At 37.4% G+C, this 15,673-nt stretch overlaps 1 protein-coding gene across 4 annotated transcripts in view; it reads left to right on the top strand.

The window, feature by feature from the left end:
- piwil2 (piwi-like RNA-mediated gene silencing 2) overlaps positions 1-15,501 on the top strand; it is a 38,518-nt gene extending 23,017 nt beyond the window's left edge. For 2 of the 4 annotated variants that reach the window (XM_088417608.1, XM_088417536.1), the window contains exons 17-24: positions 2,538-2,726; positions 4,094-4,195; positions 6,679-6,795; positions 10,681-10,769; positions 10,907-11,012; positions 12,775-13,028; positions 13,743-13,850; positions 14,951-15,501. In XM_088417608.1, the coding sequence (XP_088273734.1) occupies positions 2,538-2,726; positions 4,094-4,195; positions 6,679-6,795; positions 10,681-10,769; positions 10,907-11,012; positions 12,775-13,028; positions 13,743-13,850; positions 14,951-15,107 (1,122 nt within the window). In that variant the 3' untranslated portion in view covers positions 15,108-15,501. Of the gene's footprint in view, positions 1-2,537; positions 2,727-4,093; positions 4,196-6,678; positions 6,796-9,947; positions 10,080-10,680; positions 10,770-10,906; positions 11,013-12,774; positions 13,029-13,742; positions 13,851-14,595; positions 14,729-14,950 lie in introns of those variants that run through there. The other 2 variants (XM_088417689.1, XM_088417773.1) reach the window with 2 other exon arrangements.
- The last annotated feature ends 172 nt before the right edge of the window (positions 15,502-15,673 follow it).

Below are 15,673 nucleotides of genomic sequence, written 5' to 3'. Positions count from 1 at the left end.
TATATATATATATATATATATATATATATATATATATATATATATAAATGTTTCCTCTAAATAGTGTTTGCATTCCGATTAGCTTGACTCTTCCTCGCGATGCATTTTTCCCCAAATTATGACCATCTTATCGAGTCTTGACCAACATCAGTGCGTATGGAGTAAGATCACTGGCAAAAGGTTTGCATGTTCAACCATTCGTACCTACAGTATATGTGTTTAATCATTCGTATGAGTACAACTTTAAATTGTGTTGAGTTTGAATTGTCTTTGAGCAAATTGTGTGTGTTTGAATTATTTGTTTGATTTTTCATGACTACGAATTGAAAAGTGGCGAGTGTAAAGTATTTTGAATTTGCACGCCAAGCTACTAGGCGCAAAGTAAATTGATCTGCGCCAAGCAAAGAATGGCGGAATTAAACAGCAAAGAATACCAAGCTTTCAATAGCTCATCACACTTCAAGGTAAAGAATAATGTATGTGCATTTTAATGATGCTCAACTGAAGCCTTTTTGGGCCAAAATTCAAACACAAAATTTAGAATTGTACTCACACGAAGACAATTCAAACTTAACACAACTTCGACTCAAACTCATATGATTGGTTAGACGTGCATACGAATGGTTAAACACACATAGGTCTTTTTGACAGTAATCTTACTCCATAAACATGCAACAATTAAATAATCATATTCACTCAATGGTAAAGGATGCTAAGAAATTGCTGATCAGTTACACTGTCGTGTGACACGGCAGAAGTCGCTGCCAACATGATGACTTGCATATGATGCGTTCAAAAGAATTCAGACAAACTTGGATAGAGGAAAACGGCTACTTGGATAGAGTGAAACAGCTAAGCGATGCATTAACTAATAATATTACTTGTTAATAATGTCATATTCGGTGCTCTCATTTGCCTGCGTCCGTACGTTCCCGGCGCATAATTTTGGACAGTGACACAGTGGACCCCCCGTGTTACAACGTCCCTGACTTATGTTATTTTCATGTTGCGAGCTGGAATACTGAGTTTTTTCATCCCCTCTCAATGATATTTTTCCGGATTTCTGTCCAAAACAACTCACAACCTTAGGGGCTTGCCTGTATTTGTGTTGTTTTGTCTCCACCTGCAGGCGATTTTAGGTAGTTACACTTATTTTCAGTAGCCATCCCTGCAACGCATCACTACAATTCTGGTCTGCTATTTGTCAGTGTCTCCTCACCAAGATGGTGGTCTGCTATTGGTCAGCCTCACTTGTTTCAAAATGGCAGAACTGTAAAGCTTTGTTCGATTGTGAGTGGTTACAAAACTGTATTTATAGTGCATTTTACTGCTTAATTCAAAGTTGAAAGGGTTAGCCATGGCTCCCAAGCTTGTTAGTGATGTTAGAGAGAAGTAAGAAGATAATTTATATGGAAACGATGCTGGAGATAACCTTTAGGGAATATGGGCATAACAAGCGGCACTCAAAGGTAAATAAATCCTTTCTATATTTTTTATTTATTATGTTTTCTGATTGTATACATGAATATTATATATACGTAGCACTTACTATACTATTTGGGTACCAATTTTTAATATATTTGTCCAATTTTGATGTTTTTACCTGGTGTTCTAAACGCATTAGCTATTTAACATAGGTTTGGATTGCCCATCATATGGCGAATTCGCCTTACGACCCCAACCGCGGATTAGCCTCGAAACAGATTAATCTCGTAACACGGGGGCCCACTCTATATACTTTCAAACACATTCAGTCAACAAAAAAATATAAACAGTTTTGTTTTTGCTCCCAGTTTCCATGAGATGGACTTAAAGATCTAAAAACCATTCCAGATACTATCCTACCATTTCTGTAATATTATTTCTTTCAAAGATTGATCACAAATCTGTCTAAATGTGTGATAGTGAGCACTTTTGCTTTGCTGAGATGATCCATCCCCCCCTCACAGGTGGCAAGACAATTTTGCCCTGCCCTATTGGAAACTCAATCTAGTCTTAAATACACTCGTAGAGATGCTGCGTCATCAGTAGGTAAATGACTAGTTAGTGTAAAGCGCTTTGAGCACCTAAGGTAGAAAAGCGCTATATAAGTGAAAGTCCATTTACCATAACTAAACTAGAACCGTAGACTCAGAAACTAAACCCATACAAAGATACAACCCAGATTCAGGAACTAAACTTGTAAACTAAAAACTAAAGGCATTGTGACATGACAGCTTGAGAGCTTGACTTGACATTTTGACAATTTTTCAATCTCATATGACATAAAGCAAACTAAAGGACCATAGCAATTGCATAGAAATTGGTACATAAAGAATAAACCAGTCACACAGGACTTTAAAGTCATCACTGCAAAAAAATCACAAAAGGTGACAAATGCATAACCATTTAGTAGCTGTATTGCAAACGACCACAACAGAAAATCCACAATATTTATACATTTGAAATAACTTCTTTTAAAGCCTACAAAGTCACCACGGTTGGTCACTTGAGCAGGTTTATGATCATTTATATTCATAGACAAATCAACCTTTTAGGTCCCCCTGAAAAGCTGGGCCATTTTCTACCCTCGACGATGTGCAGACCAAGCTGAGGAACTGGTTTTGACTTTTAACAAGGTGGGCGGACCTCTTGGGATTCTCGTGGCTCGTCCCGTGTTTGTGGAGCTGGGAGATGATCGCACAGAATCTTATGTCAAGAGCATCAAATCTCAGCTCACTAGTGAGGTAAGACATACGTTTTAGCAATATGCATAATGTACATTCTAGTTTTCAATGTAATGCTGGTTCTATTCGAAGCATACCTGTATTTTAACTAAGATAGGCTTGGTTTTCATCAAGTTGCTTTTGTAATAAGGGTGTAACGGTTCACAGAATTCACAATTTTGTACATACTGTGTCTTTGTTTTGGGGCCATGGTGCGGTGCAAGTTTGATATAACAGGACAGAGCAAGAAAAAGTCCAAAACATTATTCTTAGTGTCTTTTTATTTATTTTTAGTAGAAATTAATGCAAGTAACAGAACTGTCAAGAATACCTTGAACCCGAACGGGTAGCGGACCCCAAACAAACAGGCACTTTTGGAGTGAGATCGAATGAGTGGATTTAATAACCGAAAGAGCACGCATAGAATGAGATGCAACAGAATTTCCTAAATCAGAAAAGTCACTAAAATGAATCCAAAAGGGCTAACAGAGAGGGCAACACAAAAAGTACGATAGTAAAGTTGCAAAACATAAAAGTTCAATGCAAAAGTGCGACACAAGAAAAACTGTTGATCGCGAAAAACCAGAAGGGCCGGAGCCCACAGGAGAACGACAAAGTATCAACTCAAATATCTTTCAAAAGGTTCCAGGGACTTAAAATACAACACAAAAGCACTGAGACGAGTAATCTTGGCAATAGCAAGGAGGAGACGTAGGCTGGAGATGCACGGGTGGCGAGGAAATAACCCAGTGTCATTTTCCTTACCCTGCCATGTTTAAGCAGGTCTCTGACGACAGATAGATAATTGGTGTGCGGCCGGCGGCTCCGCCCCCTCATAAAGGAAGGAGTTCTTTAACCACAACAACACTAGTTACCACATTGGCGATTGGCTCCCGTGACCATCAACCAATGAGGGCAGGAGTTGAAATGCACTCCCTGCTCAACTCCTGCTTGTTATTCACACCTGGATATGCCAATGCGTCTCATTCGTAAAACACGCAGGCTGTTTTTGCTGCTCCAAGACAGAGAGAGGCGCAAAGACCTTCACCGGACCGGTTGAAATCTCTTACCTAGATTTATTTTTTAATAAAATAGTATTTCAAATGTAAACTCTCATTGTTATTATGTATGATCAGGTACAGATTTGACTTTAATTAGACTTAGCGGTTTTCACTTATCGCGGGGGGGGGTTACCGGTCCTAATTAACCGTGAAAAAAATGTGATCACTGTAAATAAGACAGTGGCAGTTTGACCCTGAAACTGATTATGTACATGCATTAGAAAATTGAAATCCCCAAAACAGATTTCAGCTCATGCCTGAAAATGAACAAATAGCCGTGTGCTGGGGGTCCATTCAAAACGCTGTCATATTTTTAATTCTTTACAGCCTCATTTGCAACTTGTTGTCTGCATCCTGGTAGGGAATAGAGAAGATCTCTACAGTGCCATCAAGAAGCTCTGCTGCGTTAATAATCCCATTCCGTCCCAGGTATCGTACAGCAGCACAATACAAAACAAATGACATACTGTACTTATTGATAATTAACTGTAATTCTGTTTTTACCGAGCTGTACTATGCATTTTCCTCCACATTTTACATTAGTTCCTTAAGTGTCTTTAATACAAAATGTCTTTTGCCAAATGACACAATGGAAAAAGGTAAGTGGACTTTGCATACTCATGGTTCAGCAACTACAAATTAATCGATTTTATGTTCATCAGTCTGTTACTAAAACAAAAATATCAAAGTAATGATTAGCTAATGGTAAGTGTCAATCAAAATGGCATGAAAATTAATCACTGAAAATCAGACTACTTGTGAGTTTGTTTTTGCGGAATTGTTTTTTTTTACAATGTTCCCTTTCTACATCATAGTTAGTGCAGCAGATTTTCATCTATGACTACATTTTATTTTCTATTACAGGTTTAACACCACTTTTTTGCTTCCTATTAAGTCAGACCAGTCAAAAATTAACAATTGTATTTATTTTTTTGACAAATGTATGAGCAGTATCCATTTGGTAAAATGCGTATAAAAACCGGTCCACAATGAACTTAAGCATTGACATAGATAGATTTTGTTAAATAATGATACATAGGTCATTCAGCAAAACAGCCTCTGTGTTCAGTCATCTTTTGAAGAATGCTGTTATTTTGTATGGAGACGGATGGACCCGATGACACCTAGTTTAATTCTCAAAACAGGAAATCCATTCTTGGCAACTCATACAACTACGTTTTTATGACAAATTAAGTTATTGTACATTCAGAACAAGAGAACAACTTAAAATATTCACAAATTTTGCATTATACAGTGACAAATGGCAAGAGAATCTGCATCAACATATCCAGAACTTTGAATAAATCTCTGTAGCTGGTCTGGATTGTGTTTGTCCAGTCTTGTCAGGAATCTTTACTCTTTATTGGACCGCACCACTAGCCCATCTTCAAATCTGAAGGGAATGCAACTTGGAGGTTCTGTTTACAACAGCTTGTTGATTTGACTGTTTGAGTTAAGTAATGTAGCTGTCCAGCCACTTCTCACCACAAACAGTGCATGTGCAATCAGTGTCAATAATGGCTGAACCAAGTGATTTGGTTAAAAAGACCTCAAAGTGAGCAAGGTCCTTCTATGTGTGAGCATGCGGGTGAGAAAGTAATGCATGCATGATAAAACATTATGCGTAGCAAGTTATTCTTATGAAATACTATGCGTAGCGAGGCATCGATAAGAATCACAGCTGCAGGAGCGCTTCAGCTGGCAGGCTTGAGTGGCCGTCATTCTGCTTGAGACAAAACGATACTAAGACAGTTTTTCTCACACTCATTCTCACAGCATACCTTCTTTGCAAGCAGTTATGTTTTGTAGCAAATTTATAGTCACTATAATAATTATAATCCTAACCACAATCATTCACACAGCAAACCATTTCTTCATTGCAAGCATTTATATTTTGTAGAAAATGTATAATCACTATATTTACAATTATTCTAACAGCCGTGCAGCATCACACATTCCCTGGGAAGTCAAACTACGCATGCGCGGGGATCATCAACTCGGTCAATTGAAAAAAAGAAAGCTTTCTAAACTTACGGAAACAAACCAAGCTCCATATGTGGAAAGTTTGCTTGGATAACACTTCATTGCGAAAGCCTTAAAAAGAGCTTCTCGGGTCTCCGAAGGCGACTGTACACGGGTCCCATTCACTGTGAATGCCGTGCTAAAACGGCATAAAACGACAACTGCGCATGGTCAAATCCTCTCCTTTTTTTTTTCTTTCAGCGCAACTTTACCCCTCTCTTACACGGACCTCAATCAAACGCGCTAACTCCTAACATATTAATTCAAAACAGAAAACAAATGTTAATAAATGAAAACAAATACTAAATATGTTACAGCGCCCCGGCTTACGTTTTTTTCATGTGTTAAAGTGGAATACAGAGTTTTTTTGTCCCCTCTTAACGGTATTTTTCCAGCTTTGCGACAAAAACAACTGTTGTGACCCTAGGGGATTCGCTGTATTTGTGTTGTTTCGTCTCCATCTGCAGGCGTTTTTAGGTAATTGCCCTTATTTTCTGTTGCCTGTCAAGTTTGATTTGTTCAAATTACCTATATTTTTTGTAATTACTTTGTTTTCTATAGTATGTAAAAGTTTGAATATCAAGCAGACTGTTATAGACAGTTATAGTATGTCTATGACCAAAACACATAATGCAAGCTCCCTTCTACAAGATTTCTTTTTATCTTTTTCCAAAATGTATTTTCAACTAAAGATTTTACTTTTATTCCATTGATGTACTTTGTGTACCTTGATGTGTTTGTAATAGCTATGATTTACATGAATAGCTGAATTTATTACAATTATTACAGAAGGAGATGAACAAAATCTGTGACTACTGTACAATTTGGGAATTTGAAACCTCATCTAACCTTTTATCATTGATACGATTAATATTGTGTTTTCTTGCTAGGCTATCAATGTCCGGACAATTTCTCAGCAACAGAAGTTAAAGAGCGTGGCCCAAAAGATACTCCTGCAAGTGAACAGCAAATTAGGAGGAGAACTTTGGACTGTTAGTGTACCTTTGGTAAGCACCATAGCTTAGCAAGAGCCACACATTATTATGGCGGGAAAGGTATGTTGTGTTATGTTATGAATCCATGTATATCAGTGCCTAGATACCTTCATTGCCACACCAGTTCCCTCATTTGGAAAATACACACACAGATTGATGGTTTAAGCATTTTACAAATGTTTTTTTTTTGCCATTGTCGCTATTAGTGTGTATTGATTGCGAAAGTCCGAATCTGCCACTGTACTTCCATCTTTAATTATTAGTAATGTAGCGTGTCCCGTTGGAGGTGTTCCATACACTTTTCGTTAAACGGGAAGGGAACACAAAACTGCCGTTTATTCTACACTCACTCACCACAAATGCTCCCTCTCGTCGCACTGCTCTCACATCATCACCCAGGGACACGTCCTTTCAATACAGCATTTACAGTGGTATGGATACCTGAGGGCACGGTTGAGTAAACTGAGCTACCGGATTACTAAACTGAGCGAACGAATGTGTTTTTGTTTTTTTTTTTGTTTTTGTTTTTTTTTTGTACCTAGGCACCAAAAAGGCTCCGTACAAAGGTAAGAGGGTGCTAGGCACACTTTCAGCACTGTTAGCCTCATGCTGCACGCAAATAAACTGTAGATTAATTCAACAATAAAAGAAATGCCGCGACACCAACCACAATGCACAGCCCTTGGCCAGACGAGTACATTAAAAACATAAAAAGGGCCCTAACAATGTAGTACAAAAAGCTGTTGGTTGGCATCACACAAAATTCTAAAAAGTAAACACAGCAAATTAAACCAAAACCAACAAATCAAAACCAAAACAATCATCATCATCATATAAAAATAAATAAATTAATTAAAAAAACACACATTACACATGATGGTGTCGAAGCTCAGTCTAAAACTACAAATTGTTTGTTGTACTGGTTTGGGTAACGTGCTGGCGTCCACCTTCCTCAATGACCGCCTGCCTTCCGCAGTGTGCCTCCAATTCAAAAAAGCAAACGGGAAGTGTGTCAAATACCAGTTTAGTGTTCTCGATGCCTGAAGCAGTTTTCATCCTACAAAACAAACGTGTTTGCTTCCTAGATGGAAAAAAAGTATCCTCCATCTTTAGGTTAACCATTAATAATGAATCAGTGTAGAGCACTGTATTGCACTGTAGAGCATTCACAACTTTTGAGTAAAACAAACAAGAATCTATTTGTACAGAAGTTATGTATTTTGAACTTAAAATCAAGCAAAACAAACACATTTAAAAAAACAATATACAATTCCTTTTTTGCATGAATAAACAATAATCATTTAACATAAAAACAAAACAAAAAAACAATAGCAATATGAACATCAATCTTGCCATAAGTTCAAAAAAGCAGTAGGGAGAAGTAAAACACTTATATACTCCTACCCCTTTCTTATTTAATAATATTCAATCCATCAGAGTAGAACAAACAAAACAAAGCAAAAAACGATAGCAGACCGTCAAATCCCACAACATATCGTGCAGCTACCCCCAGTCCAGTATCCAGTATATTTAGGTTAAACCCTTTACTGGGCTCAGCGGCCGCTTTCCGCCCATATTGTAAACAGGCAAAACGGCCGAAAGCGTATCAGCCGTTGCTTAAATTCCAACGTATCCTTAAATTTCTCTAAAATCTTGAAAATCTTGCATTTTTAGGACTTAAAAATAGTCGCCCGCTGTGCCCAGTAAATGGTTAAGTAAAGGTAAATACACAGTGCTCCAACCTTTGTCTTACTGAGTCACTGAGTTGCATCCAGCTAATTTGATAGCACTGTGCGGTATTCCACTGTGTAGCTATGTTTCCGTGAGTAACATGACATTGAGTTTCTTGTGTTTTATTCTTTAAAGTTGCAACTCGTCAATCTTGTACACCAATGACCACACATTAGCGAGGAAAATGCTGAGTAGAGAGAACCAGTACGGTGTTAGCTTTAGCCTAGCTCCCAGGCCTCCGCGTTTCCCTCGCTTTTGTTTACAGTCTCTACGCCACATGCGAGCACTTCCAGTCGGCTGGGTAGACTGTAAACCCTGAGCTACAGTGAACACCTGACACTTTGCAGGCGACGTACAGGCTGTAAACGGGCAGGGGAAACGCAGAGAGCTTCCTCGTTAATGTGCGATCATTGGTGAACAAGGTAAGTTGCGACTTTGGATCACACAACACAGGAAACTCATGGAGTAAAATGTCATGTTACTCACGGAAAACATAGTTACACAGTGGAATATCAAACTAACTGGACACTAACTGACTGGTAAGGCAAAGGGTGGAGGATTGTCCATTCACTTGTACTTAAACTTGATTATACAACTTGACTGCTACTGAGCTACAAATAGATTCTTAATTATTTTACTTGAAAGATGAATAAAGGAATAAAGCTTTATTTTGCTAGGGACAATGATCAGCTATAGTTAGAGGCTTGAAGCTGAAGTGATGCATGCAGAGGTTATAGCATGGTGTATAGTGCATATTCTCAACTCTGGTCCCTAGTTGGCCACTTAAACACCATTACAAAACAATAAAAAAATATACGCCAAATACAAACAGCAAGGAATCTTAACAATTCAAACATGTAATAATCATATATTACATGATATATCAGATCTGCCTTAGAATAAAATATACATTGTCTATCATTTTAAAAGAAATTAAAAAACAAACAAAACATACCACATAGTTCAGTGTCCACACTATTTATAGATGATTGTGTTCTTGTTTTTTCTTTAGCCAGGTATTAGTTTTGGAACTGAACTTCTTAAAGTCCAAGTTGGACTTCACTTCAGTGTGTTCCAAAGTCTACTTCTGTCACAGGAGAAGGCTGATTGTCCAAAGTTCGTTCTTTAAAGAACAATTTTGCAGTTTTGGTCTGATTTATTCATGATTATTGTTTTAACACCTGTTTAAAGAGGACTAATACTGATGCCCTACATTTTTTGTGGTAAATGTTATAACATTTATATATTATCAAGGCAGATTTATTCTTGTTTTTGATACATTGATATACCATTAGATTGGAATACGGAACCCTAGTTATTTGATTAAGGAGGTGTAATTAAGTAAAATATCAAATAACTCGGCACGTGTCTTGCAGCACTGTATACTCGGAGCGGCTTCCCCTGCATTCAGACGATATTCTCTCATACTATAGGTGGCAGTAAATTGACTCTACAGCATCCAATCAACATAACTACATAACAGGTGGAGAATCCTAGTCGATTCAAACGATCTGAACAGACTTCTCATCTCTCCCCAACGTGATGCTCACCAGGAGTTGTTTATGGTATTTAGATCACGGTATTCCTTTGCAGACGAGTCATGAAGGTGTTTTTATCGGCAAACTTCCACAAGCAATAGTCCGTCCACCATGTTGTCCGTTTATTAAAAAAAAAAAATGCAAAATCCGTGCCGTGTGGACTCCGCGCAGAGGGGCGTGGTTGCCAAAATAACGTCATTTTGACACGTGCAGCCGCGCAGAGGTTAAACCAACCCAACACTTGAAGACACAATAAAAGTAATAAAGATGAAAGATGGATGGATGGATGAAGCAAAGTTATGCAAGAAATTAATGTAAGTAAATATGCTTTAGTGTAAAGTCCCCTGTTGTGAAAAATTTCTGGCTTTCATTTTAAAGGAGTTTTACTGTTGTATTTTTGAGGGAACTGGTTAGTAAACTGAAGGAACAGATTAGTAAACTGAGGTTTCAGGTTAGTAAACTGAGGGAACAGACTAGTAAATATAGTGAACCCTAACTGAGGGAAAAGATTGGCAAATATTTTTTTTTCTCATACTCTGGCACCAGAGTGGCTATGTAGTTTTCTATATCCTCTATATGTGATTGTGTTTGATAAATTTGTACTTGTATACTGTACCACTCATAATAGAAAAACTTGATGGTGGTGGGAGTTGATGTCCACCATGACACCAGCAAGGCTCGGCAATCGGTCATGGGCTTTGTCGCAAGTATTAACAGGTAAGTCTTTTTTCTTTTATTGGTTCCATGCCCAGAATCGCAAATCTGTTTTTGCCCTCTATGAGTCTTATACATACAGTAATATTAATATGAGATTATAATAAGGTTTGACGCTTCTTTTCTTTCCTTTTTAATAGCTCAATAACCCGTTGGTATTCCAGAGTAACTTTTCAAGGACCTAATGAGGAACTCATCCATGGTTTCACATTTTGTTTGTTGGATGCATTGCGCAAGTATCATGAGGTATACACAATATGCGTTTATATATCAGTGCTGAACTAATACAATAATTCAATGCCTGGTATGGTTGATTGTAATTTTGTAAAGCGCCTTGTCAATGTTGTGAGTTATGTTTGTAGCTTATTATCGTATATTCCGCACTATAAGGCGCACCTAAAAGCCTATATTTTTTAAAAAGCTGATGGTGCGCCTAATAATCAGGTGTGCCTTATATATGGATCAATATTGAGATTGGGATTGGTAGATGGGGAATGAACTGATAAAGTAAGCTTTACCTGTTTCTTTTGTGTGTTTACAGTTGAACAAGGTTGGTCATATTGAGTTATTATGCTATTGAGAGTTTAAAGTTGTTATTTGAGTTATTATTATTACTTTGAGTATTACCATATTGTGATTGAAAAAGTTTTAAAAAACATTATTAATTGAGGGTGCGCCTTATAATCTGGTGCGCCTTATAGTGCGGAAAATACGGTATATATCGGCCAGGATTTCATTGACTGATTGGTAGAAAGTAATTTAGTACCGGTAAGTACTTATAGCAGGGCCACACAAATCCACATTCAAGAAGTAGGCAGCCGCCAATGTATAAAAAAAAGCCGCAACAAATCAAATTTTATGAGGGAATAAATTTGCTCTTTTTAACTGCACATATTTTCTTCTTTTTTTTTTTTTTTTTCACTGAAGGCACAATAATAAAAGGATAGATAGTACAGGGAGGAAAATGTTCAATTTAAGCATTCATAGATAATATAGTTCATTATATTATATTTAACTCAGAATTCAAAAATGCATCTTACACCCTTATAATGAGTATATATTTTGGATGATGTTTTTGATTTCAGTGAATAATGAGTTTTCCCCATGAAGTCCACCTGTTTGTGCCAGAAGCCACAATCAAAACGTCAGGCAGCGCAAGTGAGCGCTTCACAATCAAAGATAGGAGAAAACTCAGTGAAGGCAAAAATGCTCACTGATAGAATTAAAAAAAAGATTTGTTTTTGTTTATTATTAGGTCTACTATTCTAATAATTTTTTATTTTAAGAATCTAAGAATGCCACTTACTAGCAGTAGCGACTAGTGAAGCCAACAACGGCCATCTTGCGATGCCGACATCTAAGTAGCTAAGCAGCTCAGAATCCTCAATGAAAACAGTAAGTTATTGCCCAAAAGAACATTTTTCAATTGTTGTGTCTCTAGCTCTAAAGTTAATCCTTTGTTATAGCTGCATATTTACTGCAGTTACGATACTTGTCTGCAAACTTCTACTTTTGTATTTCTTCTTTTAATTCCTCTTGGCACTTTTAATGTTTAGCGCAGAAATTATATTTTATTTGCAATACAAAATAATGCTTAAATAAAATTTCCAATTTTCACCAAATAATTAAACAAAATGTGTACAGCTCGTAGAAAACATTTTTCTGTGTTTACTAACTTTTCGTTTTATCTGCCAGTATTTTACCTTTACTTCACACAGGTACTGTGAACAGAAATGGAGCATTGTCAATTTCTCCTGTAACGTTGTAGCAATTATTTTGGCGTTGGGAGGAAGGTGGCAAATAACGTTTCCGCTTAATTATCAAAAAACAACCGTTTACTGTTCAATTAAACAAAATCCATCCACCTCATGTTAGCTGTGGTGTATGGTGTAATTTAACTTCAAATATTTAAACTTTGCAATGTGATTCGGAAAAGAAATATGTATGTAATTGAAATGTTTTTCTTCAAAACCGCCACATACTTACTGTGCATAAATTTTCTCCTTAGGTCAACCATTATTTGCCAGAAAGGATTGTAGTGTATCGGGATGGCGTGTCAGATGGTCAGCTCCGTACGGTTGAGCAGTATGAGATACCACAGCTGATCAAATGCTTCGAGACGTTTCCAGGCTATGAGCCGAAGCTTGTCTTCATTGTGGTTCAAAAGAGAATCAGCACTACCCTCTATTCATGTGCTGGAAACAGTTTTGGTGCGCCTTCCCCCGGAACTGTTCTGGATCACACGCTCACTGAAAAAGACTGGTCAGTTTTTTTTATTTATTTTATAGATGAGTTTTTTTCCCTAATTTTCAACACGTCACGCGTGCATACATTGCCTCGCACTTGTCTTGTTTCCGCCTCACTCCCTCACTCCCATAACCACAACAGTACATTATTCGATATACAGGGAAGAAATGAATCTAAAAGTACAGTATATCATCATTTTAATAACATACACTATGTGTTTTACAGCCATGATATGTGTAACCACATATCAAAGTCAGGACTAGATTTATACTCGTGATTTTTATTTTTTTCAAATTCACTCAAATTGAAGAACCCAGCATGGATGTCGGCAGGTGGGGGAGAAACAGCGAAGAGCAACCTTTGACGCTCTCATCTCACCACAGTCCTCACTTGGGTAAAGAACATCCCGAGTAAGATGATCACCAAATCATCTTCGAAGACCTCAATTTCAAATTTAAAAAATGACTAAATTAATCACCCAGCCTTCTTAGAATTGTTTTTAATCCAAAATGCTCATAGTACGCACAAGCATGTGTGCAAACCAATCATACAGTAATTATTGGTGGTGTCTCCTGATGCAATAGAAAAATAAGTTGCAGTCGGGCCAGTGGTTAAGGGGATTGAATTTCCACCCAAATCTGGTATCGTACCCAACAGCTTTGTGTGTATATGCTGCAAGAGTATCTATCATACTGTTTGAAGTCTGTCTTCCCTGTTTTCTTCACATAGGGTGGACTTCTTCCTCGTGGCACATCACATTCGCCAAGGATGCGGACTTCCTACCCACTATGTTACCCTGTACAATACAGCAAACCTCATGCCAGATCATCTGCAAAGGTATCCTCTTCCAAAATATGGTTTTATATACTGTTTATTTACTTTTGAAACTTGAAGGTCGGTATGCAAAAGATAAAATATTTCCCGAGACCTCTTGAAGTCCATTTCAACACGTAACATTACAAAGTTATTAGATAAGTTATACAGCAATTAAATCACTAAATAAAGTCTGAAAGTGTCCTCAGCAGTTTGAATTGCGCACAGTCATCTCTTCATGTGTTTCTGAAACTTTGGCATCAGAGAAGCCTTGTGAATAGAAATTTAATGGCTGTGTCACTGTGTGTTAGTACCCTCCATCGGTGTAGGTTTTAGGCATACGGCACAGTTTGAATTAGGGTCAATGCAGTTCGCGCAACCCTAGGACCCATAAAAGAGCACCATTGCATTGTTAGCTTTAATGCTGCTCAGCTTTAATGCCTGCACCTAAGTACTTACATAAAGCATTAAAGCCAAACTGTTTGAACGGGTTCTAAAAGCCGTTCCACCTGCACTGTATATGCGTGAGCGCCCACACTCGCAAAGCAGCGAGCAAGGTAACTAAGTGGAGAACCAAGATGACTCAACATTGATGGCATATGTAAATAAACCTGCATGCTTATAACGAGTTATGTAGTCCAAAAAAAAAAACTATTCCATGTGTTTTTGCTCAGAGTAATATGTTGATGTAATTATCATTTCAAATACACAAGAGGACCTTGATAAAATGATTGCCACAGTGACAGTATTCAAAATTTCTCTTTCACAGGAAGACTTAAGACTTAAAAGAGATAGAGCTTCCGTTCTACGTTGCCGAGCAGAGGAAGATGACTGGTGTCAAAGAAAATATAATCGAATACAATACAATACAATACAATACAATACAAAATACAATCGAAATAGTGAGTGGAAAAAATGTTTCCCCTTTATGGTTCAGCCCTATTTTTACAGTGTGCAAAAATAATTTATGCGCAATCACAACTTTACACACAACAGCCACTTTATACGATTCACTCTAGATATGCAACAATTTACGCTCACACTCTACTGGTATTATCAAACAATTTTTAACATACTGCCTTGACAGATTATTTTATTTACATGGACTCTCGTACTCCCAACAGACTTACATTCAAGATGTGCCACCTGTATTGGAATTGGCCCGGAACCATCCGTGTCCCGGCTCCGTGTAAGTATGCTCATAAACTGGCATATCTTGCTGGCCAATATCTTCATTCAGAACCATCTGTCCAGCTGGCTGACAAGCTTTTTTTTCTCTAAAAAGTTGGGTTGAAAATAGCATTTAAGTTGTTGAGAAGAAAATTCAAATGCATCTTTCCTTAGGTGTTTTTTTCCCCCTCTGATGTGTATTATTTCTCAGACGTGTTAGTTGGCAGTTTGCCAAATAAATACATATATGTGTGTGGGTGTGTTGTTTTGTTATTAAACACACACAAAAAATATCCATGTCAATTATTGTTTAAAAAAAAAAAAAATCTGGCAACCTGTTTTTGGTCATTTTTCTATCCCACCCACATTCTTCCCCCTTTGATGTATGTTGCTTTTCAGATGTATGTTCGTTTGGAGTTTGCCTTAAATATATATAATGTTTTGTCATTAACACAAAACAAAATTCCATGTGAGTTATTGCTAAAAATAAATAAATCTGACAACCTGTTTTGGATCATTTATCTATGACGCCCACATGTGGCATCAAGTCAGAAAAAGTGATAATTGTTATATTATAATTTATTTGAAATAGTAAGAAGTGTGCAAAGCTAGATGAGGCTGGAGGCTCATTTCCCTGGAGAATTCTGGGAGATGTAGTCTCGGTGTTTGCCCCATTC

This window comes from Hippichthys cyanospilos, chromosome 1 (assembly GCF_059441005.1).
Source record: "Hippichthys cyanospilos isolate Australia breed blue-spotted pipefish chromosome 1, RoL_Hcya_1.0, whole genome shotgun sequence".
In the NCBI taxonomy this organism is placed as follows: domain Eukaryota; kingdom Metazoa; phylum Chordata; class Actinopteri; order Syngnathiformes; family Syngnathidae; genus Hippichthys; species Hippichthys cyanospilos.
Note: the sequence above shows the minus strand (reverse complement) of the source record. Positions and strands in the feature narration are given on the sequence as shown.